Source organism: Hippoglossus hippoglossus, chromosome 24 (assembly GCF_009819705.1).
Source record: "Hippoglossus hippoglossus isolate fHipHip1 chromosome 24, fHipHip1.pri, whole genome shotgun sequence".
Taxonomy (NCBI): domain Eukaryota; kingdom Metazoa; phylum Chordata; class Actinopteri; order Pleuronectiformes; family Pleuronectidae; genus Hippoglossus; species Hippoglossus hippoglossus.
Window position 1 is genome coordinate 7,423,922 of NC_047174.1, and position 26,395 is coordinate 7,450,316.

The 26,395-nt window shown below is 42.2% G+C and overlaps 1 protein-coding gene across 2 annotated transcripts; it reads right to left on the bottom strand.

Annotated features, from left to right (window-relative positions):
* Positions 1–1,205: 1,205 nt before the first annotated feature.
* afg1lb (AFG1 like ATPase b) lies at positions 1,206–26,200 on the bottom strand. 2 transcript variants are annotated; one of them, XM_034580810.1, is made up of 13 exons: positions 25,690–26,200; positions 25,259–25,455; positions 21,871–21,925; positions 21,624–21,725; positions 21,244–21,371; positions 16,410–16,509; positions 13,347–13,405; positions 5,489–5,571; positions 4,565–4,635; positions 4,126–4,226; positions 2,983–3,123; positions 2,022–2,129; positions 1,206–1,406 (listed from the first exon to the last, which is right to left on the bottom strand). In XM_034580810.1, the coding sequence occupies exons 1-13, from the start codon at positions 25,907–25,909 to the stop codon at positions 1,260–1,262; spliced, it is 1,512 nt and encodes a 503-aa protein (XP_034436701.1). In that variant the 5' UTR covers positions 25,910–26,200; the 3' UTR covers positions 1,206–1,259. The 2 variants fall into 2 exon arrangements, with proteins under 2 accessions (XP_034436701.1, XP_034436700.1); XM_034580809.1 differs by having other exon boundaries at positions 25,223–25,455.
* Between the last annotated feature and the right edge of the window lie 195 nt (positions 26,201–26,395).

Genomic DNA, 26,395 nt, shown 5'->3' on the forward strand with positions numbered 1-26,395 from the left:
AAAATGGTCAAAATGGCCACTAAAGCAAAAATGGCGGGCTTCCTGTTTTGTCTAGCATATCTATCCATATAATAATAATAATAATAATCCTTACAATTTCAATAGGGCCTCCCACTGTTCGGTGCTCGGGCCCTAAAGATGAAAAACCGGAGAGGTCTTTATATTATATTTCTATATCTAACAAAAATAATGTTATGATTTGCATTTAAATATATATAGTATATTTATTTAAATTACATTTATATTACTGTGATGTTGTGGTACGTTTGGAAGACATTTTAGTTTTCATATCAACTATTGAGGAACATAAAAACCCACTATAGAATAAAATACTGCTAGATAGTGTATATCTAATTATCTGCAAAATGCACTAAATTAAAAACTACATACATTTGCTAATTGTGCAATATCAAATGTTTTGGTAAGGATTACGTGAAGTAAAATCGTCATGTGCAAAATCTGATATAATGTGATAAAAGGTTTTTTTTTCTGTTGCAGCATCACCATCAGTACAATAAGCAGGATTTTATTTTCTTTTGTTACATTTATCCATGTTATTTAATTATACATTCTCTCATTAATAAAATTGCAATTGAACCAATGTAAGACTTATTCCATCTTCAATAGAGAACAAAGTACAGTGCTCAAAATAGAACCTGAATTAAGATCAGTTCTAGTTTCTTTAGAGTTCAGACTTTTAATACATAAACACAGTCTGACTGCTACTGGTCTTAACATAAAGGCGGCTGAATACATTCATGAAGCATGTTATAAATATTTATATCAGGCATCATACAGTTGAGCTGCAGAAACAAAAAAAGCTTGGGAACATTTAACCCTTTTCACATTCACCACCAGAGGGCGGTAGCCCACTGCTGTCAAGGACACTTCCAAGCTGCTTTTCTCTGCCGTTTTGCTTTCACACCAGCTGGAGAGGTTTCTATGTTATTTCGAATAAATAAGTTCTTGAGAGCAGAACAGAGAAAACCACCTAGAGAGTAAAGAGATATAACAAAGACAGTCAGAACCAAAGGAAAACATCCAGTTTTACATAGTTATATGTTTTCAGTGGATTTCAGGCCTTTCCTGGATGCACTGGAGTAAATTACTGCTTATTCCCTAAAAACATTTAGCTTCGCTCGCCCAAAATAGACTTGATCTCTTCTGTTTGTGAAGCTTTTGCTTACACAGCGTCAGTGGTTATTGAGGTACTGTGTTGTCTGGAGGTATATAATTATGGTGGCAGTCAGAAGTGGATGTTAGGTGTTCCTCTGCTTTGTGCTGTGACAGCGGTCTCCCTTAATCCAGTATGACTCTGTTTGCATCTCCGTCAGTCTGGACACGGTCCTCCGGAAGGCAAAGATCTCCTCCTCGGCCGTGAACAGAGTCAGACGCTCCGCTGCATCCTGAAGAAAAGGAGCCGACACAGGGGGTTAGCAGCGAATGCACTCGAATCCAATCCAAACTGAGGATAGTGAATAAAGAAGGAAGGTTTAGAGCCGCAGGCCTGTGATCAAAAGACCAGACAGGCAGGTATGTGAGAGTGAAGATTGTATTAGAGAAAAGACTTAAACTGAGGGACTTATTCTCAGCGAAAGTTTCCTCAAATGATAAAATATGAATATATATGACAGATTTAAATAAAACCTCAAACTGAGCAAGTTGAAAGAGTCACATCTGTCTATTAGGCTCAGGTCAGGTTCGGACACAAAAACCAGAAAGCTTGTCAGTTTTGGGTCGGGCTCGGTTACTTTTCTCTTGGACGCAGACTAGTTTGGATAGGAAATTGGGGCCTGAGCCGCGCTCTAATTCCAAAGCGACAAATACAACAAGTTAAAAAACACACATCCTGTACCCTTATGTACTGTGTGCATCCTTACTGAGGGGCTACGAACTCATGTGAACTGTCTAAGACGATTCAGTGATGTGATTTTTGGGAAAACTCAGGTTTGTGTTGATTTTGACTGAGGACGATGCTTTTCCTGTCGTTCTAACGTCTGTTGCAGCAGACGTCATCTCACCCCGCTGAGCCCCAGGTCGTCCAGCAGCTGTCGGTCCTTCTCGTCGTCCCCCCCCGTGTGGACAAACAGTCGGTCTAAAGGAGCGGCCCCCAGCAGCACCACTCTCACCTGGGACACATCAGACAGACACAGTTTGTATATGGATGTAACTCTCTATATTATTAATGAGGAGATCTGCTTCCTGTGATCAATATTAAATGAAAGCAGTAAGCCGTTCATTCATTGGCTCGGCGACAGTACTTATATTACAGGCTCATTTGAGGTTTTTTATTACAGTCCTGAGATGATTTAAGTGAATATTTACTTTTTTACAGAATCAAATTTCTTTCTTTGACTCAATATGGAACTGATTGATAAATTTACAGTGTATAGAAAGTCAGCTAACGTGAGGCTAACATGGTAACGAGAGGTAAATATGATGTGTTGCTGTGCTGAATGAACATTTGATCAATATCTATGTCAGTTTCAGCCACAAACCTTTTATTAGTATGTGTAATATAAAATATATAAACGTTTTAGTATATAAAAAAGACTTCAGATAGAGTGGAGGCTGATGTAGCGGTAGATTAGTGCCCTCACAGGTTAAATAGAAATCGAGATTTGGAAAAAAACACGGAGGCTGTAAAGAACGTGTGTTGTATTTATGTGTTTAAGCACATTGACAGCACATACCATCGAAAGTCATAAATGATAAAAAATGTATTCGCACATTAATCATAAAAAGGTCTACATTGGATAAAAAGTATAGTGTTAGGCACAAAAGTGCAACATTTAACAAGCTGACATTAAAAGGTGATGGTAAAATTATGTTCATTGCTTTACAGGGGCTGACGTCAGCAACACCAACATTTCTGTCGTTTTTATGAGTTGTTCAGACTTGAGGTGGCGTTCAGGAATACATTTTTCCCATTTTTCCCCTGACACCACGTGAACGTCCGCCGAGTAACAAGCCCATGAATACCTTGTTGTCGTAGAAGTTGTCCACGAGGATGGTGAAACGTCTGGCCTGGTCCTTCAGCTTCAGCGACAGCACTGGAACGTGGCGGATGAACACGGTGTCAAAGAGCCGCGCCATCTCCAGGTAGTCACTGGCACCGAGAGGCTGGAAAACGACGACAACAACAGTGCAGGTTACACACCAGAGTAAAGCTTCTAATTTACAGCAGCACGTCACAATATATATATATATATATATATATATATATATATATATATATATATATATATATATATATATATATATATATATATATATATATATATATATATATATATATATATATATATATATATATAACACGCAGACACTAAGGATTTTTGCAGCCTCTACACTTGGCCTGAGTGCCGACTGTGCAATGACGGCAACTTGTGCAAAAGATTCAGGCTGATGTCATTTTAGTCCCTGTCCTTGGTTCTTTGCCATTCAGGATGATTGCTCTCAAAAGTGATGTGGATGTGCCAACACATGTCGAGAGAAGCCTTGAGGCTGGGATGCCTGCAAAAGCCCACGGCTGCTCATCAAACTTGAGACTTTACACACACACACACACACTGTAGATTACTGTACCCCGCCGCTTTATTTGAGGCACAATGGGCTCAACTATTCACAAAATTGTCAATAGACTTGCTTTTTGACATTGAGCAGAAAATGGGACTGAGATGGAGGGAAGGTGATTCAGTTCGAGAGCAGAGGCTTGGACAATGAGTAGGCAGAGGAGGGAAGAGACAGAACACAGAGGCAATAAAGAGGCAGGAGAAGTGCTTTGAATCTGCGCAGTTTTTGATTAGTGATGAGTGGATTTTGTGAGTGTGCGTGCGGGAGTGTGTGCGGTTGCGAGTCAAAAAAGAACGAGGGCGTCCTGGGGTTCTCAGGTGGTCCAAAATTCATTCTGTCTAACTGGAATATCTGGTTTGAATTCAGTCAGAGGTCGTTGCTCGTGTTTTGTGTCTCTCAAAAAGAAACTGTTGGACTAAGAGTCTGTGATAGATTCTTGTGCTTCTATAATTCTTTGTAAATACTTTAAGAGAAGTGATTATAGTTAAAGATGGTGTTATGTTGAGTTTTGTGCGTTTCAATGAATCTAATTTGGATAAAAACACTTACTCTGCCACACAGCTCATCAAAAGTACAGTCGGCGATGGAGCCGCAGGTCCTGTCCAGAGTCACATCCCTGCCCAGCACCGTGAGCACCCGAGGACCTGTTACTATGGAAACACATACACCCGACGGTAGTGGTGACCCTCCAGTCATATCACATGTACAGATGAGTCACTACGTTAAAAATAAATCTATGAAGGATGGAAGAATAAAAGTTCATCTCAGATAACGTATAAATTACGATTTTTATCGTCTTTCTTATTCAACAAAAATGAAAAAGGATGTTTGATGTGGAACAAAAACAAGTAGATTCATATATTATTGCAAAAATAAATCCAACGATATCAACAAGTGGTTCCTCACTACCTCCGCCAGGAAGGTTATCTGTTGCTATTGATATGACGTCATAAATTGACACCTTTTACTTTTCCTTTAACTTCCTTACAGCTCTCTTGTGTTGAAGCCAGATCCTGAAACAGTGCATCCAAGAAGGCTTCGGCACCAGGCTCCTCTGTGCTGCACCACACACACACACACACGCGCACACACACGCGCAAACGCACGCACGCAACAAAACAGAGGAGAAATAATAGGATATGAAATTAATAACGCTGAAGTGTTCACATCAAACGTTGACATCGAGAAGAGCACAGGGAGAGCGGGGGGGGGGGGTACACTTAGCTTTTCACTCCAGAATGTTAGGCTCTAAACACGAGCATTAGGCAGTGAACGCTCGGCTAAATGAGATTTTAAAGTGTGTGTTTGTGTCTGTATGTGTGCTTGTGTTTTAACTCCAGGTAAAAGGGTGTGATGCGCTCTATTTACATACAGTGAAAAGACGAACGCACTTGAGAGCTGCAGTGCGCCGATGAGCGGCAGCAGTGTCATTCATGCTGCTTCTGCCTGCCTGCGTGTGTGTGTGTGTGTTTTCCTAACAGCGTATATGAATTGGGGAAATAGAAAACTAGCTTTTTAAGCTCCACCATTTTTCTCACATCCTATTGATTCCTCTTTCGTTCTTTTCATGGGTCTCTCAGGATAATGTGGGTCTTTATAAATCTCCCAGTCTGCGTCTCCCCATTTATCCATCTCTCTGCACTTCTCTGTCTGTCCTTTAAAATATCTAACTCGATGACATGCAAACATTTCCTCTGTGTGTGTGTGTGTGTGTGTGTGTGTGTGTGTGTGTTGAGGATACAGGTTAAAGTCGACTCTTTACCAGATGCACCTCTGAGCTGGACTGCAAACAGAGGTGCAAATGGAGGAGATATAAGTGCACACGTGTGCATTTACTCACTTTTTCCACCATAAACTGTGACCTTGTCAGGATCAGTAGACCCCATGGTGTGTGTGTGTGTGTGTGTCTTACAGGTAGTACAGTTTCCCCGACACAGTCTTGTCCTCCCTCCTGTAGTCAATCCCACTGTTCAGGCAGATGGTGTGGCAGTGCTCCTGTACACAGACACACACACACACACACACACAAAAACACAAATACACAAAAACACAGTCTGTAAAATCTGTCAAAAGGGCAAATATTCCATATATTGTGATTGGATTATATTATGTACATTATTATACTTTTTATTCCTTATATTTTATAGAGTTTAAGTTGAATATATGCGTATATTTTGTATAGCGTTTTATGTGTCTGATGCATTGCTGCTGTGACACAGGAATCTCCCACTTTGGGATCAATAAAGTACATCCATCCATTCATCCTTCAAAGGTAATTATTAAAACACTGGATTATACTAAGAAGAGATGTATTCTTAGTATAATCCAGCGTTTTATTCCATTTCTCATTCATTCATTATATGTATAATACATTTAACACTTCAATAATAATATGGGTCAATCTAAATCTGACATAGTCATCTAATATAGTTCTTCAACCAAAATTAAAAAACATCAGCTGTGAGAATTTGCTGCCCTTCTAACGTGACGGCAACTTTGGGTTTCGAACAGTTGAACAAGGGTCACGTTTTGAATTTCACCTTGAGCTTTGGAGAATAAAAAGGGAGTTTATTTTCATTTGGCCGAATCTGGGCAAGAAATGGGCAGAAGTGAAATATGTAAAGTGAGTATTTGAAACAGGAAAAGTGGAGATGTGCAGAAGATGATATCAGGTTATCAGCCATCGTGTTTTGATTGTTGTCCCTTCATATCTGAATCAGTGCTTTTTTAACAGTGAATTTCTAATATATCAGATTTTCACTTTATAATCCCATTGGACATACCAACACTTTTAATTGTTTCTTTTTGCTTTGCTGTTCTCAGATGAGAACTTTGTGTCGCTGCTTCGTTTGGTCATAAATAATAAAATGTGCAAAGAGCAACCGCAGAGGGCAGAGAGGCCAGTCGCCGTCTCGCTCTCCCCTGACACCTCTGAGATCATGTGTCACTTCTCCCCGGTTTATTGAGATGATCTATTGTTCCTGTCGCTGTTCAAAAATCAGACTTTTTCCAGATGGTGTAAAACGTCAACAGGATTCATGTCAGCGGGTGCAGCACAAACTATAATCATCTCTGCCGCTCCATCAGAGATAAGAAAGGAATTGCGTATCATCCCCTTCCGAGCCATCACCTAGCTGACTGAGTATTCCTGCGACAGCTCCGGCAAATTATGAAATCAGTGAATTTCTGCCACTGGCCCTCTTAAGCTGCAGGATAATTAGTAATCATCACAAAGCAAGGGGACGGAAATACTCTATTCTTCTCCGCTGTCAACTTTTTATCTCCGTGTCCGCTCACACAAACGGGGTTCCCACTCTGAGCCAATTGGCTGAATCAGGCTTAATAACAACCTGACAAACTCGCCCTCCCCCACGCACAAAAGGGAGGTGTCATTTCATCAACCTACTGTGACCCCACCAACGGGTAAATAGTCCCTCCAAAAAGAAAAAGAGAAGAAAAGAGAAGGGGAAGAAAAAAAAAAACTTGTCACTATCGCCGCCACATCATTAGAGTCTCAGTTTGTCTTTTCTCCTGCCATCTCCTGCGCCCTCCCTTTGTGCAGCGCCTCTACCTACGGAGGCAGAGACTGCTGATGCGTTTCTTGACGGAGGCGCGAGGTGCAAATAAGCGAGGGGACAGAAGGAGAAACACAATCAGTGATGATGATTCCATTGGTTATTTATAATCAGATGAGGCTGAGGCCCCGCGGGTCATTACTTGATTATCCATCTTGAGGGGATTGTCAAGTTCTCACTCCTCCAAGATTTCATCCGCCCACACATTGTGGTCCACCCACCCCCCCCCACACACCCACCCCCTCCTCACACAGATCTAGACAGTATACTTTGCATCTTCGCCTGATCTCCCTGTCACTGTCCCTTTAGCTTATTCTGTACAAAAGACCAACACATTATAGCAAAGTGTAAAATGCCTGCACTGTTCTGTCTGGTTCTTTGTGCTGAAACGATCAGTCAATTAATTGGTTGACTGATTAAAGAATACATCTTTTGATTCAATGAATTGCTTTATATCTATAAGTTCTTTGAGATTTGATCTTACTTCTCAGTGTTATTTTGTGAATTTTGTAAAGCATTTGCGCAAAACACACCTGTTTATGTACAGAAAGTTTTATGGAGAATCGGCTCTTAGTCTCACTCTTTAACTATTTTTAAGTTGTAGTTCACTGATCAATAAGAGATGTAAACTTTGCAGTATTAATACTAAAATACTGTGAATTTACTGAAGTAACAATCACTGCTTTATGTTTTTATTTTAATATGTCAATACTCAAACACCTCATTTTGGTTTCTTCTGTTTGTGGCAGCCTCTCTGTTCATTCATCATGTGTTTAGCTCAGTGTTAAAAGTTTTTTAGCTCTCAGAAGAAGTTTTCTAACTTTAATCACTAGGGAGAAATTGTAAAAGGGAGTATCAGTCTGAGTATCAATTTGACTTTCTAACTGATTGTGAAACTGAGGCTATACTGTTGCAAAGACGTATTAAGTGTTAAACATTAATTTAAGGAGGATTGATAAAGAACAGGCCGGGAGTCAATCGACATTAAACTAGCAGATTGGGTTTTGCTCTGTTGTTCAGACATATTCAAATCAAATCAATTTCAAGAGATTTCCTCAAACTCCACGAGGTTGTGATTACAGATTTTCACCATTTTTCATATATTCAATATTATTTTAAAAAACTGATTCAATTGATAATAAAATATTTGCGTAGCTGTAAACTCACCCCGTTAATTAACATGAGTTATTTGTGCTGTTGGTGTGAAAACTAGTCCAATAGGTGGAGCTGAGTCTCTTGAGAGTGAGATGACAGACATGAGAATCAGAGGCTCTTTAGAATAAAGTCATCCGAACACATGTAGCTCCAATCGTGCCATTGTCCGGGCTGTCCACTGCTCCCTCAGGACAGCCGTTTAGCATGAAAACAGAGTGGCTTTTTCTTTCTTTTTTTTACGCCCCTCTGTGCCCACTCCCTCGACGACATATCTCTCTCCATCCTTTGCTCCTCAAAAAGTTGCTTTTGAGTTTTTTCAAAGAGCGCGGTGCCATTGAGCTGCAACAAAAGCCAAGGATAGCTGACTATTGGGCCCTGATGAGGTCCACTCCCTCATTACCCGGCAGCAGAAAACATTTGATGCTTTTTTTTTTTGTTTGGCCCGGAGAATTGACCAGGCCTCAAAGAAATGCAGGGTGGGAAGGCTGAAAAAGAGACGAAGGGGGGAAGAGAGTGAGAGTGAGAGAGAGAGTGAGAGAGAGAGAGGGGAGGAGGGGAGAGGTTGTCGTTCATTCAACCGTGTGTGTCTTACAGCCTTGTGTGGAGGGACCGAAGAAAAGAGGGAGGGAGGGATAGAGGGGTCGAGAGAGAGAGAGAGAGATGGGGGAGAAAAGAGAGAAAGCTTAAAACACACTGCCTTTATGCTGGCAAGTTCTGGACGACTCTTCTGACATCAAAGTGTTTTCACTAACTGGGGAGCTGCCGTGTGTGTGTGTGTGTGTGTGTGTGTGTGTGTGTGTGTGTGTGTGTGTGTGTGTGTGTGTGTGTGTGTGTGTGAGTGAGAGAGAGAGAGAGAGAGAGAGAGTGTGGGGGGGGGGTGCACTCTGGTGATTTTATTCATTCTTGTGCAGTCGGGGGTTTACGTGACAATGTGAACACCCTAATTACACCTAATGATCTATTCCCTTAAAGTGTGACCGCCTTGGGCCAGCCACGGTTTGTTCTGCGGGGTCGTTCTCACAACCTCCCCCTGCCTCGGCTGCTCCTCTTGGGGAAACATCTTTTGAGCTGGAGGCCCCACCTTTCGTGATCCAGGACCCCCACTGGACCCCCCACCCTCAACCCCCCCCACCTCGAGCTCTGTGGAGGCCCCCACAAAAAACCCGAACTCGGTCCGAAACTCAGGCAGAGGCTGTGCTTCCTGTACCTGGCCAACAGGTAGATAGCATTGCAGTCCTCAAATTCACGAGATTTCGTATCTATCCCTCTGGAGCCACAAAAACCTATATGCAGAAGTACATTTCAATACCTGTGTACAGACTATGCTGGGAACACTGGTAGAGATATATTTTAGATGTGGGACAAGGAAGCGCTGGGACAACTGCACATATTTTAAACCTGGTTTTGAGTATGGGTATCAACCTCATCAAAATAAAGTTTTGCATTGCATCATGTGAAACTAAAGCTGCATCTTTAGCTCCTGTGTTGCTGCTGCTGTCTAAACATGTGCAGCGCTCACTTTTTTTTTATTTCAAAGAATAAGATGAGATAAATATTTATTAGTCCCACTACAGGTAATTTAACATAACAATGATTTTGTTTAGTTATCATAACTGTAATTTTGCTTTAACATGTATACGATTAATTAACTGAGAAATTCCTAAAATTTGACTTCAGAAAAACTTGAAAGTACATTAACAGGTTTTTATACAATAAAAAGGTATCTGCAGCAGCGTTGACTTCATAATTATGATATTCTAGTAAAATGTAGAATTTCCCAGAATAAAATTTGCATCAACTTCACCAACAGCATCAACAATAGGTATAAAAACACAGTTTGTCAGCTACCCACCTCCATTTCTTCATAAATTTCACTAGATACAGATTTTTATTTGGATCTGCACCAAATTGCACAGACTCATAAATATCAGTCCACTAAACATCTCTTCCCCCCCCATCAAGATCGATTAATTATTAAAATGTTGAAAAACGCTCACAATGCTAGAGAAAGTGAGAAAGAACATCTGTATTCGCACCAAAATTTGACCTTTTTTGGTTTAAGGACAGATAATCTGTTAAAACTTCAGCTTCTTCAGCTTCATGGTGTTACAAAAGTGAAAAAAGGGCAGAAGATCAACATCAAATCTAAAAGAACCAGAGCGTGTGTGCGCATGATTACCCTCATCTGACATGTGCACAGACTTTGTGCAAAAAACAGGGAGAAATAAAAATCAGTTTGGCAGCAGGAAATAAGCCAAGGTAACTGAATCAATCCCAATGCAGACAATGAACACAGAGCCAGAATGAGCTCCTCGTGTTGAAAGGGAGAAAAATTGATTTGTCATGTTTTTAAATCGTTTCGTTTTTCAGAGGCAAGAGACGACGAATGTGAAAGAAGTGCGCTGTGCCCTCGAGACGCACACCGAGTGGCACTGCCCTGCCATTAAATGCTCGGGAAGACAATGACAGTCATCAAATATCAACATCCATTTTGATTTGACCTGGACTTGAACTGGTAGCAAGCGCTTCTCTCTTTTTTTTTTTCTTTTTAAACCAAGGTCTTCACCGGAGCACCGCATCCCTCTCGTTTCTCAGTTTCTCCTTCACCATCATCCTGTTTTCATTTCTTTTATCGCCACACAGCAATTACAGCATGTACAGAGACACAACAACAGGAGAAGGAGAGCGGATTAAAAGAAGAGTTTAAAACAGCAGGAAGCCCAGAGATACTCAGGGTTGTTGTCATGTTGCCCCCCCCCCCTACAAACACCCACAACATCGAAACCCCCGGGACCCTCCTGCAGCACCGCGTCAAACTGCAACCGAACATGCCGAGGGGGGGGGAAATAAAGTCACTATTCTGCCACAGAAATACAGAGACCTGACCTTGGGTGAGTAAAGCCAGCGAGCGGAGTAGGGTAGTGATGGAATAAAGAGCGGGAACAGAGGGGTAGAGAGAGGACGGCTGATGAAAAGTGAAGTGGAGAGAGAGGACGGTCTCTGAGAGAGAAAGAGTGTCTTAGTTACAATACTGGCAGTGTCCATTAAAGGAAAAAAAAAAAAAAAAAAGCCCTTAAACCCTGTATTTTACCGAACGCTGAGCTTTGCCATACAGAGAAAAAGAAGGCGAAACAAGTGAATAGATTCCCTGATGGAGTCTGGAGTGATGCTAAAAAGGACGAGAAATTACAAATGGCCGCGTGAATGGAGAAACTAGTAAACATACTAAAAGCTTTTGAGGAGGAGGAGAAGTTGTGTGATGTCCATGCCTGGCAAGTGGATCTACTTAAAAAAAATGCTGCCTGATCTGACTTCTTATCTTTAAGATTAGGAAGTTGGATTATTTTCAGGAGGAGGATGGGGCGCTGGCGGAATAAAAGGGGTCCCAACTAATCAGAAGTCAACGGTTAAATAAAGACCTCAGCCGAGGCGTCCAGAGACGGAGGATTAACCTCTACCGCTCCGGCTCAGGTGACAGGGAGGAGAGGTCAGAGGCTATTTTCTTTACTTTTCAACAGCCCCATTGAAAGAGGCTGGGGCCTGCACACAGAGGAGCGAGCTGCGTCAGGAGCCACACCGTCAGTGCCTGCGAGTATTAATTCAATCTATTAAGGGTCAGCTAGTTAGCAGCGTGACCCCGCTAAAACACGCTCCAACTTTACAGAACAGGTCGCCATAGAGAAGCCATCGCACCCCCCACCCCCCACCAAAAAAAACACCCCGAAAACCAGATGGCCTCACAAAGGGGAACATGGGACCCTGAAAGAGAGGAGGTAGTGCGGGGCAGAGAGGGACAACAGGCATTCAGGACCTTGATGAGGGTGGATTAGAGAGGGCAAGGGTGCTGCTGGGTGAGTGGGTCGGGAGCAGGGTGACTCCGAGGCCTCCCCGGTTGTGGCACATTCACGTTTGCGTGTTTGAAGCTCAGGTGGCCCTGAGACCGCCTGTGGCCAGGATGCTGCAGAAGAATAACCCTGAGTATGTGACGTGACAGGTAACAGGTTCACGTCATGGGATCATACTGGTGTTGAAACTGTCAGGAATAGACTAGTAGTGGGGATTTTAGGCCAATAAGGCTCGTCAATAAAGTCGAATTTAATATCCTTCAATCATGTTTGTGAAAGGTTTTGCAAAGTGTATGTAGCAACTGAGTTTTTAATAGCAGAAAAAGTATTAATCTTAACCTATGTACCTAATTTGCTCAGATGCTACACCTTAAAGACATTCATGTGCACATTATTGCAGTTGCATAAAATAATGATATATGCAAAAGTAAGTGTAGAATTGAGCCCTTTGCTTACTGTACCTCACCTTTTCAATGTATAAGTGTTTAACTTTTGAGGAGTGGGCATGGTGAGGGACCTATGACTAATTGTTTCCTCCTACCCCCTTAAAAAATGTTTTGCATTTATGTCATAATCTGCTGCCGTGGGATACTGCTCACCTATTTCGATTGAATACCAACAAAAGGTGCAAGAATGCTTCCCTCCTCTGTTGCAAAATGCATGACAACAAATTATTATGCCACTATTTATGATCACGATCACTCCAAGCACATCAATGATCATCTGAGATGCAGGCGAGATAATGGCGCCACCTGCTTAAATTGCAAAGTAGATTTTTTTCCCGCTAGAAATGCTAACTGCTGTATCGCTCCTCTTTCCTCTCCTCTCCTCCGACTCCCCCCCACCACCCCTTTACTTTTGAAATGCAAGCAGTCTGGGTCAGTCACTCTGCCCGTCCGCCCACGTCCCATTCACATTACCTGTGCTCACTCGCTCGGGCTCTTTCCATCTCTCCCTACCTTTCTCTTTCTTTCCCTGCGTGTGCGAGTCTCTCAGTGATCAAAGACAGCTTTGTGACACATGTGCGAGGCATCCAGGAAGCAGAAAACATCAAACCACCGAGGAGCAACTCGCAAAAAAAGAAAAAAAAGAAGCCATACAGGGACACATGCGAGCGTGTGTACGTGTGTGTGATAAACAAGTGAATAAATTAACCAGACGAGAGAGACAGGGAGAGGGATGACTTTGTCTCTACCTTCAGCACGTCGATGAAAGGTAGGAAGGTGTCCCTCTGAAGTCCGTTTTTGTACAGATCTGAAAGAGGAGGGGAGGGCCTGTGTTAGAGCTGCTGTTTAGCCTCCTAATAATGTCATTCTCCCGCCACAGATTGGCAAATAAAGTGTCTATTGATGAACTGAAGGATGGGTGGGGGAGGCCCGACAAAAGCACTGGGAACAGGGGGAGAAAAATGGATTTCTCTACCGGCAGCGGCAGCAACATAAAATTCATTACATTCCCAAACAATGGTGGCGAGAGAAAGGACTGTCGCCTTTTCAGCGGGGACAATGTCCACAGCAGCTCGCTGAATGGAGGTTTCAATTAGCTTGGCTGGAACAAATTACATCTGAAGTAGCATCCCTGATAGACAGATAAAACAGATAGGGATTCACACACAAACACAAAGACACACACACAAACACACACTGATGTTTAAGCTCACTCCAGCTGCGAATGCAAACAAGTGGTCGGTGGTTGTTGTTGATGTTTGGGCTCCAGCTTACTACAGTAGGACCTGACACACAAACAACACTCCGACACTGTGATGGACTGTGCTGCGTGGGAGACGTGAATTTACATGAGAAGATCAATTGGACTCACGTCTGCACGGTAAATACGAAGCTACAACTTGCAGCTCGTTATCCTCACTCACTCGAGACTGAAAATAAACTAGATCTGCCTACCAGCACCTCCGAAGCTCATTCATTTCTCATTCTTTTCTAGTTTATTGTGGTCAAATGTGTTTTAATGCATTAAGTTCAATCATATAATATATTTGTGGCTAAATATATAAATTACGTGATGCCATTTACCACGCTGGGGGTAAAATATGGGAAATGCTGCAGCTATATAATCGATCAACACCCAAAATACCAGACTTTAAGTAACGAGACAGATTTTACAAGCTATTGCAGCGACCGACAGGCTGAAAGAAAACGTTGAGGGAACTTGACCGATCAGGCATCACTGCTACAAAACCCATCCCCAAGGTTCCTGTACTGCCCCACGGACAGGGACTAAAAATAAAACCTGGATTCAGACTCTGCTCCCTATGGCCGAGAGACTTGAAACTAGAGATAGAGAACACAAAACTCCTGTGAAAATGTAAACTGACCTTACGAGATCAAGTGAGTAGTAGACTCATTATCTCATAGACTTCTTTTTGCAACAAGTAGAGAATATAGATTTCAGGCACTTTCCTTTGTACAGTCTATTCTTTGAGTTTGTGCAGAGCCAGGTTAGTCATCTTTATGCTATGCTAAGTTAACGACAGCTTCATATTTACAACACAGACATGACAGTGGTCTCGATCTTCTCATTGATCTCTCAGCATAAAAGCAAATGAGCTAATTCACCAAAATGTCCTACTATTCGCTCACATTACAAGTTATTTCATATGAATATTTACCACGAGGCTGCATTTAGTATTATAAAGTGATGCGTGCAGGACACTGTCAATTAAATTATGTATTCAGAGCTCAGTCCATTAACATAAAGTGGATGTGAAGTCCTGTGAAAGTGTTCCTCTCCTTAAAGACGCCATCTTCCCTCCCACTCCTCATCTCATTAAACTCTATTAGTGCATAAAAACAACAAAACACTGCTTTAGACATTCTAGCAGAATCCCATCTCTAAATTCCGCCTCTAAACACATCCAGAGCTTTTTGCTACCACCATCTCCACATCAATAAAGGTGGGAAATGTATGCCTTTCATGTCTGGTTGTCTCTTTTGGCTTTCAGCGTTTCCATTAACCATGTAATTAATACCAAGTAGGCTCTCTATTAAGTTTTCATGGTTTGGCGCTTTGTTCTTAATAGCTAGTAAATATCAGAGGCGTGCGTTTTTGTCTACGAGAGCCATCTTGCTCCGTGCCCACTTACGGATGTGCGACATCTTCCTGGAGAAAGGAAGACGTCAGATAGCACATCATGCATTTATCTCCACCTTGATCAGCGTCTTCCTGCAGCCTCACTCCGCTGGGCGCTAAATGCAACATCAAAGTGAAGGTTGCGTCATGTGTCTCTGCAGGTGAGAGCTGCATCAAAAGTTCCTCTCGCTCTTTTTTCCTCTGGTTAATCGTCGTTAATAGGAAGCAGTTGGTGCGGTCCTGTTAAAGCTCAATTGATTCTTGCTTGGAGTTCAGCACTTTTGGATAAATCTATTAGGTTAATGATGCGGGTGGATGTTAAAACAGCCTTCGAATGTGTTGATGTTAGTTTGTCACAGGAGGAGCAGGAGCAGTGACTGAGGATCCGGGAATATTATGTATATCCTGTAGCTGTAGGGAGAATATCTTTACTGTTTACTGAATCGTTAAGTGGACCTTTAGGGAATATTTTACTGTTTGTCTTTGCTCTCTCAATCCTGAACTGAGCTTTCTATAAAACCTAGAATTCCTAGCATGCTTGCATCTGTGCCATAAAACACAAAAGATGCCTGGTAGCAGTCAACCCTGACTTATGTGAACTTCTCATACCACGATTTATTTTCCTAACATCTCCAAAACTACTTGGATTTATAATTTGAATGATTAACTGACAGACTGTAAAACAGGAAACTAGAAACAACTTCAGGCTGAAAGTAAAATGGCCACATACATACACAGTATGTTGGAGAAGGGATAAGCAAAGTGTTACATTTTGATGGAGGAAGTAGTATTTGCTACTTTCAATGTCCATCTTTCTATATTTCTTTCGATATGTTTATATATTTCTATGTCAGTGCCGCATTTGGAAGAACTTGCTGGTGTTGGTTCAATCTTTTGGCCTGGCAAAAATATTCAGGTGGAAGTAAATGAATGGATTCACCATCAGCATAGATTAACTAGAGACTATACATTAAAACTTTCCCTTTACTTTTAATTGTAAACCTTTTAAAGTTGTTTTTAGTAGTTCTGGAATATTATTTTCACATTAGACTCAGCTTTGAATCGACTTAGAGGCAAATTAAGAAGATTAATGCTATTGCAGTATAACTGATGGTTGAAAGCAAATGAAAAGTACAACACATATGTCCTCAGACCCTGGCTGTCCTCGTACCGTCGGGGGGTCTGTTGGAAGTGGCCACCACCACCACTCCGGTCTTGAACAGCGTCTCAAACAGCTGCTTCAGGATCATGGCATCAGCGATGTCAGTCACCTGAAGAGAACCAGAGAAGAAGAAGCACATTCATGTAGTGTATAATTTACCTTTTTCTTGCCACACTGCACATGTGTGTGTGAGTGTGTGTGAGGTCAAACCATGCTATTAACACTTCATGTTGATTAGTGTCATTCAGGTGTGCTCATTCAATCCTTTGTGTCTGGTCATGGCCATTCACACGTGCACACATCCGTGCACACCTAAAGCACTTGAACTGACTGTAAATGGTCACAAAGCGGCTTTCTGCTGAGGACAAGTAGCCGAGGCAGAGTGGCGGACCTGAGGCTAATCAGCTGAGCAGACGCGAGACTGACTGAACGCAAGCGAGAAAACAAGAGGGAGAAAAACAAGAATAATGAAAAACGGAGCAATGCAAGTCCAGACTGGGGTCACGACGGCAAACAAAGCTTCCATCCAAGATGAGCATATACAGGCAGATAAAAAAAACGGTGTGTGTGTGCACAGTAGACAAGGCTTTACCAGGTTATACTAAACTAAATTCAACCGTCCTTTGCCTTTTTCATCGACATTATTTCCATGAGTCCACAATAAACAGCGATCAATGACAGCACCGCAGCAAGGACATTTACGAGTCGCTGGCTGTTAAATAAAGAGCTCTGACCTTTCTATTCATGATCCAGTGCTCTCATTTTGTTCTTCGTCTCTCATCTCGCCCCCTTTCACCTCTGTTGTTCTTTTGAACATCCATGAAGGGAGAAATCATGTTACCATGTGACGCGCACTCATCAAAAGCAGCACGTACAGTATATATAACACGCGTGATTACACATGATGACAGACTGGCACGAGAAGAAATTCATTATTTTAAGCTTTTATTGTCGCTTTCATTGAAATTTAACGTCATAAAAATGGGAACGAGCCGCACATCCAAAGGGGGCTAGATCAACAAACCATCACAAAATGTTTGAAAAAGAGAAAATCCTAAACCTCCTTTAACAGGAGATTCAGGTTTCATGCAAATTCTTATATATTGAATACAATAATAAACTACAATAGCATTCCGTAGAGCAAGTACCTCCACCAAGGCCCAACACTAGTCCCATTCAATTCAAATCAAATTGCTAATTTCACCCACTCATAGATATCAGTCCCCAAAATATGCCAGATTTTTTTATCTAAATCCTTGAATCGTTCCCTCAGGATTTATGAAAATATCAAAATGTTATGGCTTCTTCCCTGAACCATAATGCATCCCTCCTTGGTAATCTGTCCTGTAGTTTATATTTAAAGCTGCTAAGTAACAAACTAAAAGGACACTCAGTAGAGCACATATCTCTGCCAAGGCCTGAAAGCTCCTTGATGAAACTATATATAAATTCACTAGATCTGGATTTATATTTAGATCTGCACTAAATTGGCCTCATTTTTTTCCATCAACATCCTCACATTATTCTCTGAAACATCAATGAAAATGTCTAAAAACGCCCTCGAGGTTCTTCTCTGACCCAGACCACATCCTTCCACTGAGTTTTGTGGTAACCTGTCAAGTATATCTGTGCAATTAAAACAAACGCTGATGGAAACATAACCTTCTTTGGCGGAGGTTCCAAAGATTTCCTCTAATATGATTCAACTATAAAAAGGATCTTCTGTTACAGACTTATTGCTGCATGGTAATATCTAACATGGTGGTGAAAAATGACGACCCGGTAACATTGATGAAAATTAAACTATTGACATTTGAATTGACGCTGAAGTTACAGTTAACATGTCACATTATTGAATGAAACCTTTTGAGGTTTAGGATGTGTCGGATAAAAAGGAAAGGACTTCCCAGTGATGCATGCGTCCCGCCCTCTCCTCTTACTCCCTCTTACCTATTTTTCTGTACATAACAGGCACTTCTGATGGCCATACCCACAGCATATGCCTCCTTTCATACCCTGGAGAGTCTTCTGCTTTTGCTTATTAGCCTCACTGCCCTTGCCAATACTTGATTAACATTTGTGTTAAAGCCTTGATTTCACTAAGGAGAGGTGGCTAGGGACATCAAATTAGTGGGTGTGCGCGTACGTGTGTGTGTGTGTGTGTAATGAGAAGCAACAGAAAGCCAAGGCTGTGTCTCTCTCTGAAGGGGCCCCCATTTCCTCCGACCGCAGGATTTTATTTTCATTTCAAAAGACTCATTTAAAAATGACCTTTTATACAACCTGGATTTGTTTATTCATGTGCCCTCAACATGGGCATAGTGTGAGGGGCAATATTGATTGCTGAATGGGTAAGGGGAGAGGGAAAGAGAATGGGTACCCACAGAATGAGAAAGGTGGAGGGGCCTGATGTTGCACTTGTGGAGCACAAAAAAATAATGGTGCAATCTCCGTCCGCCAATGCTGATATTTAAATGAGCATCCAATTACTCAAGCGGCTGTCAGTTTGCGGCGAGGCACACGGGTGCCAAATTAAACCTCTTTTGATGTTACACCTCTTTATGTACACAACCTATGAGCAATTTCACAGAGGCTGCACAGTGACTGAGGCCCTGAGACAATGACGTTCAAGCGCTTTCTTCTCACTCTTCTTCGTCCCTCCTCGCTCTCTTCCCCATCTTTCCATCTCCGACCTCTCAATGGCGAGTATTCATTAGGGGAGCCGGGCGGGGGGGCCGTAAAAGGAGGGAGGGGGGCTACAAATTACTGATAATGGCACGGCGCTAATGAAGAGAATGGAGAAATGTCATTAGCATTTAAGAGGATAAGATCCATCTGACCCGCCGCCGCCAGTCGCTTTCTAGCTCCACTCACTTAAGGAAGCAGAAGAGCGACTGATACCCAGAGCCTCATTTGCATGGCTGAGTGGAGGAGGATGCTGATTGGTATAGACCCTCGCCACCCCCCGCCGCACCCCATCGACCCCCCCCCCCCAACTCTCGCAACCTCTTGTTTATGCATCACAAACAACGTGCACATGTCTTCTTGTTTCCCCCTCCATTCACCGGTAGCAACAGTCGACGAGCGAGAACAGCGAGGCAGGCGACGGCAAACAAAACAAATCAATGAGAACGCACAAACAAGCGGCGCAGGTTTAAAATGTGAAAGACGGGTGGATGAAAAGGAGCTGCTCTTGATCCTCGCAGATGTACAGAGAGTGATTAGAGACAGAAAGCGCACCTTCCGTGACCTCTGACCCCCCCCCGCATTAACTGTAATGATATCAGCGAGAGGAGCGATGTGCTGCAGACAGATGTGTTTGGCTGCTGATGACAAAGACAGAGGCGCACGTCTTTCTCTGCAGCGGTGAATGAGTGGTTACGCGGCAGAGAATGGAGAGAGCTTCAGTCGTGATTCTCTCTCTGACACGAAGCCGGTAAAATAAAGAGAAATCTGCAGCACTAATGGCTGAAGGTGCCTTTTAGTTGTGTGTATTTACTGTACAAAAACTACAGATGACTTGGTTGTGAAGGTTTGGGAGAAAATGTGAGTGTGTAGACAAGCAACCGGAGATCATTGACTCTGCTGACAGTCTGCCACATATTAATCCTCTGTATTAAATTATCTCTTTACTATATGCTACTACAGAGAGAATGTTGTGCTGCTGCTGGAAGTCATTGTGCAATTAAACTATATTCAAAAAGCCCACTAGATGTCCCCAGTCCTGTTTTTGTGGGGACATGATGACCAGAAACCCACAGTTGTCCAGACAGGAAAGACACCAGCTGGGACAATGATCAGAAAATCTAGTATAAACGCAGATAAACGGCTTATCAACAAAGAAGAATCAAAAATAATGTTTTGTTTTTTTAACTGTCAAATAACCATTTCCTCAAAATTCTTGTGTGAGTTTTTGCCAAAGTCTGTTGTCCAGGAGCTTTCATTTGAATGGAATCCACACATTCATTTTAATAACATGAACAATATCTGCTCTTGGCTTGCTGTTGCACCAGCATATTCATATAAATGTATTTTGAATGTGTCCAAATAATTAAGCCAGCACATGCTGAAAGATAAACATCTCATCCCATTCCTGCTGTCGGTGTGAATTAACTTTGTTTTACCTGGAGCAGCACGATCAAACAGAAGAATTTTCAACATAAGCATTAACATCCTGACATTTTTTTCTATTTACAACTTCAATAAACCCTCAGTAGTTCAGGGGAGTAGGAGGGGAAATACTAACTTTTTGTGGATGTCCAACATGAAGACTTTTAAATAGAATCGCTTTTTAACAGTCGTTTCCCACATGGAAGAAAGAAAAATCCTTAAGAATGGTCTTTCCTGTTTGTGTATGCAAACTTGATTATCTTTTTAAATTCTTGTTATCTAGTCTTTTATTAGCTACTAGTTTATTTATCAGCATCAATTAATAATTTGCACTAGTTTTATGCTACTGTTGTGTGCAGTTGATATAGGGCTGGGTGATATGGCCAAAAATCATATTAATATTTAAAAAAAGAATATCAGTTGATATCAATAATTATCATGAAAAAAGTCACATTATTATTATTTTAGTTTAAAGACAGTTTTTGGCTCCTGAGTGAAGGTTGTGGTATATCAATATATATTCAACGTATATTATATTGCTATTGATGATAATTATATTGTGATAATTATTGATATTGTTTTATTGCACAGCCCTAAGGTGATCAAATTTGAATCAAACACTCCGAATTCATATCGTCTGTTTGCTTGGAGCTAACGTTCAAGAAGATTTTAACAACTGGCATGTGCGCACACACACAAAGACACAAACAGTGCATGCAACACACTCGCTCACCTGAAACTCGTCAAAACACAAGAGGCAGGTTTCGTTGCTGATCTCCATGGCAACCGGCGATATGGGGTCATAGGTGAACATATTCCCCAGCGTTCGTTTTGGCAGGCTTTGTCTCCTCCGATGGATCCCTTTAAGCAGTACACAAACGTCAGGCACGTCTTAAAGCACACCTGCATCGGCAGCCCAAACCCGCTGACAACACTGAATAAAGCAATAATTTCACCTGTATGCATAATGGTAGACAATTAGCAGCGGGGCTTCAGGACAAACACCGAGATAAATATAGGATCTGGAGCGAGCGGAGAGTCAGAAAACTTGCGTGAAGTCACGAAAGCCAACCTTCAGTAGTTAGCACAGTGGAGTGGGAGGAGAATACTAACTTTTGTGGATGTCTAGCATGAAGCCATTGAAGTGGACTCTCTTTTTACTGTTGTTTTCCACGTGGGAGTAAAACAGATCCATGAGCATGGTCTTCCCTGTGCCTGAAAGGGAGTGACAATAAGGACAAAGTCATTTCCTCACTTATATCCTCATCTCATAAATCTTTTAAGAGGTTCAGCAGCATATAAAATTCCTTATTAATATGTATTTGTGTGATAAAAATCAATGTTCTAAATGTGATCTTACCAACATCTCCATATATATAGAAACCTTTGGGTGGTCGTGGATTGGGCTCTTCCTTCTGGAGATAACAAAAGGAAAAATAAGGTAATAACTACAGTGAGCTTGTGTTATATCAGAACTTTTAACAATTGCTCGTCATTAAAAAAACAACAATGCATAATAACAGTTAACCCCAAATCACCGGGGTCATCCAAAAATTCATGCATAGATTAATTCCCTCTTAAAAGCACAAGACAATATAACGGGTGACCTAAATAAACTGCGTTATATTCATTACCATACACAACTGAATCATCGTTTAATAAACAAAGTATGCTGAGGCATTAAGCCACCACTACAGTGTGAGGTTTCACATTCTCCAGACTCGCCCACTGCAGGGGAGGAAGACAAAGGGGATCTAATCAACAAGACAAGCCAGGGTTCCCACGAAAGAAAAGCATCATCAGAGGAACAATGGGGGGATTTGTCAGACAAAACGGAGAGGACTGGATGAGGCTCCATACAAGATGGAGTGGACTTGTCTGTGCAGTCTGTTTAGCGCTGCTAATTGTGATACGGTACTGTTGCATTGAGGTGCTGCTGGAAGTCATTGTGCTGCCTGCCTCCTATCATCAAAAGATCCTTGCTTCAAAAAAAAAAAAAAAAAAAGTCTTCTGTGTGACCGAGCTGAGAATATCGAGTAAAGCCAAATAACTCTAAAGAGTTCCAGAGCCACGTAAACACATGCATCAGCTGGAATATGACATGTAATGATAACTTGTGGCGTATTTATATATTCAGGAGGACAAACGACAGATTTATTACACAGGATTTATAGAGTGCGGTTGATGATTCTCCCTCTCTGTAACTGGGCAACGCCAAATAGCTTTGGAATTAACTCAGCACTAAATGAAAGGATTGTCCTCTTAAAATTTAATTTAGTAAGTATTCCATGGGGACGGGACTCGGTGTCCACCGCACAAGGAGCACTTGACTCTGGTAAACGCAGACAATGGCGGATGAAAACTAAATGAAAAAACAAACTTGTTACCCATCCTCTCCCTTTGCCCTCTCCCCGCTCCTCCCCTTCATCTCTCCCCCATCCACCCCCCTCCATCCATCCGTCTCTCCATCCACCGCCTGTCCTGTGCCGGAGTGAAATATTGGAAAAGCAACAAGCCTTTCCTGTCTGCTCTGGCATAACAGTGTGTGACTTCTCCCTGACTTCCCAAGCTGCCCTCTGGCATGGTGGGGTAATTGTCAGTAATGGCTGGAAGCCATTCTGCTTCGGCAGAGTGGAGAAGGACAAGGCTGCCCCTCAGCCACTCTGTCTAGCTGAGCTCTGTGGCCTTGTCTCACCTCCTGGTGGAGGATATAGCCTGGCACATGAGTGGAAAGTTCACATGCAGGACATGACCACTTTGGCTTTGAAATTACTTCAGGGAAACCTGCGTTTGAACATGTTTATCAACAGCCAGAGACTCCGTGTCTCTCAATAGGAAGGTTAATAGAGCGGTTTAACGAGTCGAGGTTTAACTGATATAACTGTACCGTCCTGCTGGAGGCCGACCGTGTACAGGACGACTCCATGATGCAGGTCTGACTTGGAGAGTGCGGCTCCCACCAAACAATGGCCCATTGTTAGCCGACCATCCGCAAAACCACGCCACATTGGGTCAATATTAAGTCAAGTGTACTCTCCTCACAGACTTGGTCAGTTAGTGAGGACAATGGCGGCACTTTCACAGAGAGAACAGACACCGAAAGGACAGTGGTATGACCTGATTCAAGCCAGAATAATTGCATAAGTACTGCAGTCAGTGTGTGTGTGTGTGTGAGCGAGCCGGCGCAAGAAATAAGGTGCAAAAGGAGAGAGGGGGGGTGTTGATAGCCTCACACCAAAGTATTTGTCAGAGTCCCGAATCAAAAGCAAAAAGGACAAGAATGGCCCAGACAATGGGGATCCCCTCATTACTGCATGGGGATGGTGAGAGAGTGAGAGGGGTGCCGGGATGGACCCAGCGGGAGGTCTGCCCTGCTGCCTTCCAAAATCTCTGCCTAACCCTGTGTGTTTGTGCCAGCTCACCAACAAAAAAAAACACTCCCACCACCAAATACTAGACAGTCAGCTCCCCTGACCTAAAAACAACAACAGCCCCCTACATTACGCCGTTCCAAAACTCACATGCACAATACACTTCCCAGACCCCTACCCTCCCTTTGACCTGAGCCCCATGGCCACCATCAGCGATACAACTCAAGTACAGTGCCGTGGCCTCTGGGAAGTCCCTCCATATGTTAGACGTCAATGGGGCTTTATAACAGAGCCGGAGTCCAGATGCTACACTGTTTAAAGCCTTTAAATAAAAGCCATGATGTCATGTAAATCCTAATCTGTGTCAAAAATCACTTTGTTTTCTAGCATGTGCACTATTTTTTATTTCCACTAGTTTTATTTGAGCACCAGAATATTTTTGGGGTCTTTTTATGTAGGCACTTCTAAGTTCATTATATAGAGCCCTCATAAATTCCCACAGCGGGAAAAAAAGTGACCGTCCCTTAAAAAACTATTCACTGACCCAAAATGTCAACTTAAGAGCTGTTCCATAAGCTTTCAACAGAATCACATGGTCTTCATTCATGAATGGAGTTTGCTCAGTCGTCCGTCACATGGATCTGTTGATGTACTTGTAGCGGAAGGCAAAGTAAGAATTTTCCCGTACAGGACTGTATACGACAAATAAAACACTTTGAACTTGAACTTTGATATACAGGTTCAGCAGCTGCGATAATATCATCCGCATTAGTTTTGCTGTTATCTTATTATCTGATATCAAGCCGACACGTTCAGGATAATGAAGCAAAGTCCATGTAACGATGAACGCTCTGTGTCATTAAATGAAAGCTCTGGAGGAAGCTAGTAAGTGGACCTTGAGGTTGGATTGAGAGTGGTAGTTGTGTTTCAGTTCATTAACTACTCAACATATTGACTGAGAAATTCCCTTTATTTTGAATATGGACTCATTTTGTTTTCCCAGTTGCATATTCTGTTTCAGCCGATAAGTTCTTACGTATTGATTAAATCGTATTGCCATCCATATACTGTGATCTCTCCCTCTCCACTCATAGACTGGCAGCTGGGCCGCCCTCCTTCGCTCTCTCTCCAATGTGAAGCAGTAGTAAACAGTAAGGGGGGGTTAACACACGATAGGTCGACTCCACATGTCAAACTGACAGTGAGACAGGTAGTGCTTGTTGCTCTGGGAGAGCTGAGGAGAGGGTCTTCAAAATGAGTGTGTGTGTGCACATGTTTCATAAGAATCACATCATAAATCCTGGCCAAATGTTTGAATATGTATATCGCCAATATATTAGCATCAGATTTATCAAGTGAGTCAGTATAGGCACAGACCTCCATGAATCCATTACTGTTGCTGTACTTCTTCAGGTCGTGTTGCAGCTGTTGCAGCCGCTGCAGGACAAGTCTCTGCTGAGCATCTTCCCTCAGGGATCCACACTGAGTGAGGTGATCATAGTGTGCAACACTGTCAGCAGATGATGAAGAGGAGGAGGAGGAGGATGAAGTGCATGTCCTCTGACTGATGCGACCTTGAAGCATTTCAACAAAAGACACGTGTTAACTTGCTTTTAAAAAATACCCTGATTCCAGTAAAGTCAATGAATCAGAGTGGACAGAGAGTGCGCTAAGGTCAAGATAATAACCCAGAGGGTATTTGTGATGGTGGCAGCACAGCCACCTGCACTACATAGGAGACGCTTTAACATCTTAAATCTCAAACAGAGACATTATCGTTCACCACAACATGCGGCAGAGACACGCACCTTTCCCCGTGCGACTCACTGACGGGCTGCAAATCCTCCTGGAGCCAAGAGCCGAGTCTTTGAGGAAACATTTCATGAAGCATCTGAGCGCTGCAGGCACCGTGGAGGCCGCCATGATGTTTTGAAACGCTGAAGCTTTATTGACATTCCCTGACACATACAAGACAGGACAAGGGATGCAGGGGAATTTAAATGCAGCACATCCTGAATCAGAAATCATTTCTTTGCATTAAAAATGATGGCGGTGGAATAACAAAAACACATGTATGTGCATTCAGAACACTGCTTTTATAACTTCATTATATATTTGTTTATTATTATTATTATCATTATTATTAGAATTCTGAGTATTATGCTGGTTGCTTTCTAAGTGGAGCTCTTTTCTTATTTCAAAATATCTTTTACAATTAAATTATCTGCATTATAATAAGTTCCAGCCTGTTAATCGCTTGTATTTTTCATATATTATGAACCATAACAGTTTTAGAGTGTACACATACATATATATATAATATAAACATGTTTATATTGGTAAATAAAGTAATGTGCCCGCTGGCGAGTTGTAAACAAACCGAGCAGCAGGGGTCCGGACAGCGTCAGGTGAGTCTCAGCTGATCGGAAGTCATGGTGACAGACGGAGCGATGCCGGAACTTGCTGGATTTGCCTTCAAAATAAAACGAGCGGTTACGCTTTACAGCCTTGTAA

What these genes read in the sequence shown, in the direction of transcription:
- afg1lb (XM_034580809.1), bottom strand. Translation starts at nt 25,909, where the DNA reads ATGATTTCTGATTCAGGATGTGCTGCATTTAAATTCCCCTGCATCCCT. An exon ending in CTATATATATGGAGATGTTG is followed by an intron (nt 21,726 to 21,870) that starts GTAAGATCACAT and finishes ACTCCCTTTCAG; the next exon opens with GCACAGGGAAGACCATGCTC. An exon ending in GGCTTCAACACAAGAGAGCT is followed by an intron (nt 4,227 to 4,564) that starts GTAAGGAAGTTA and finishes GTGTTTCCATAG; the next exon opens with TAACAGGTCCTCGGGTGCTC.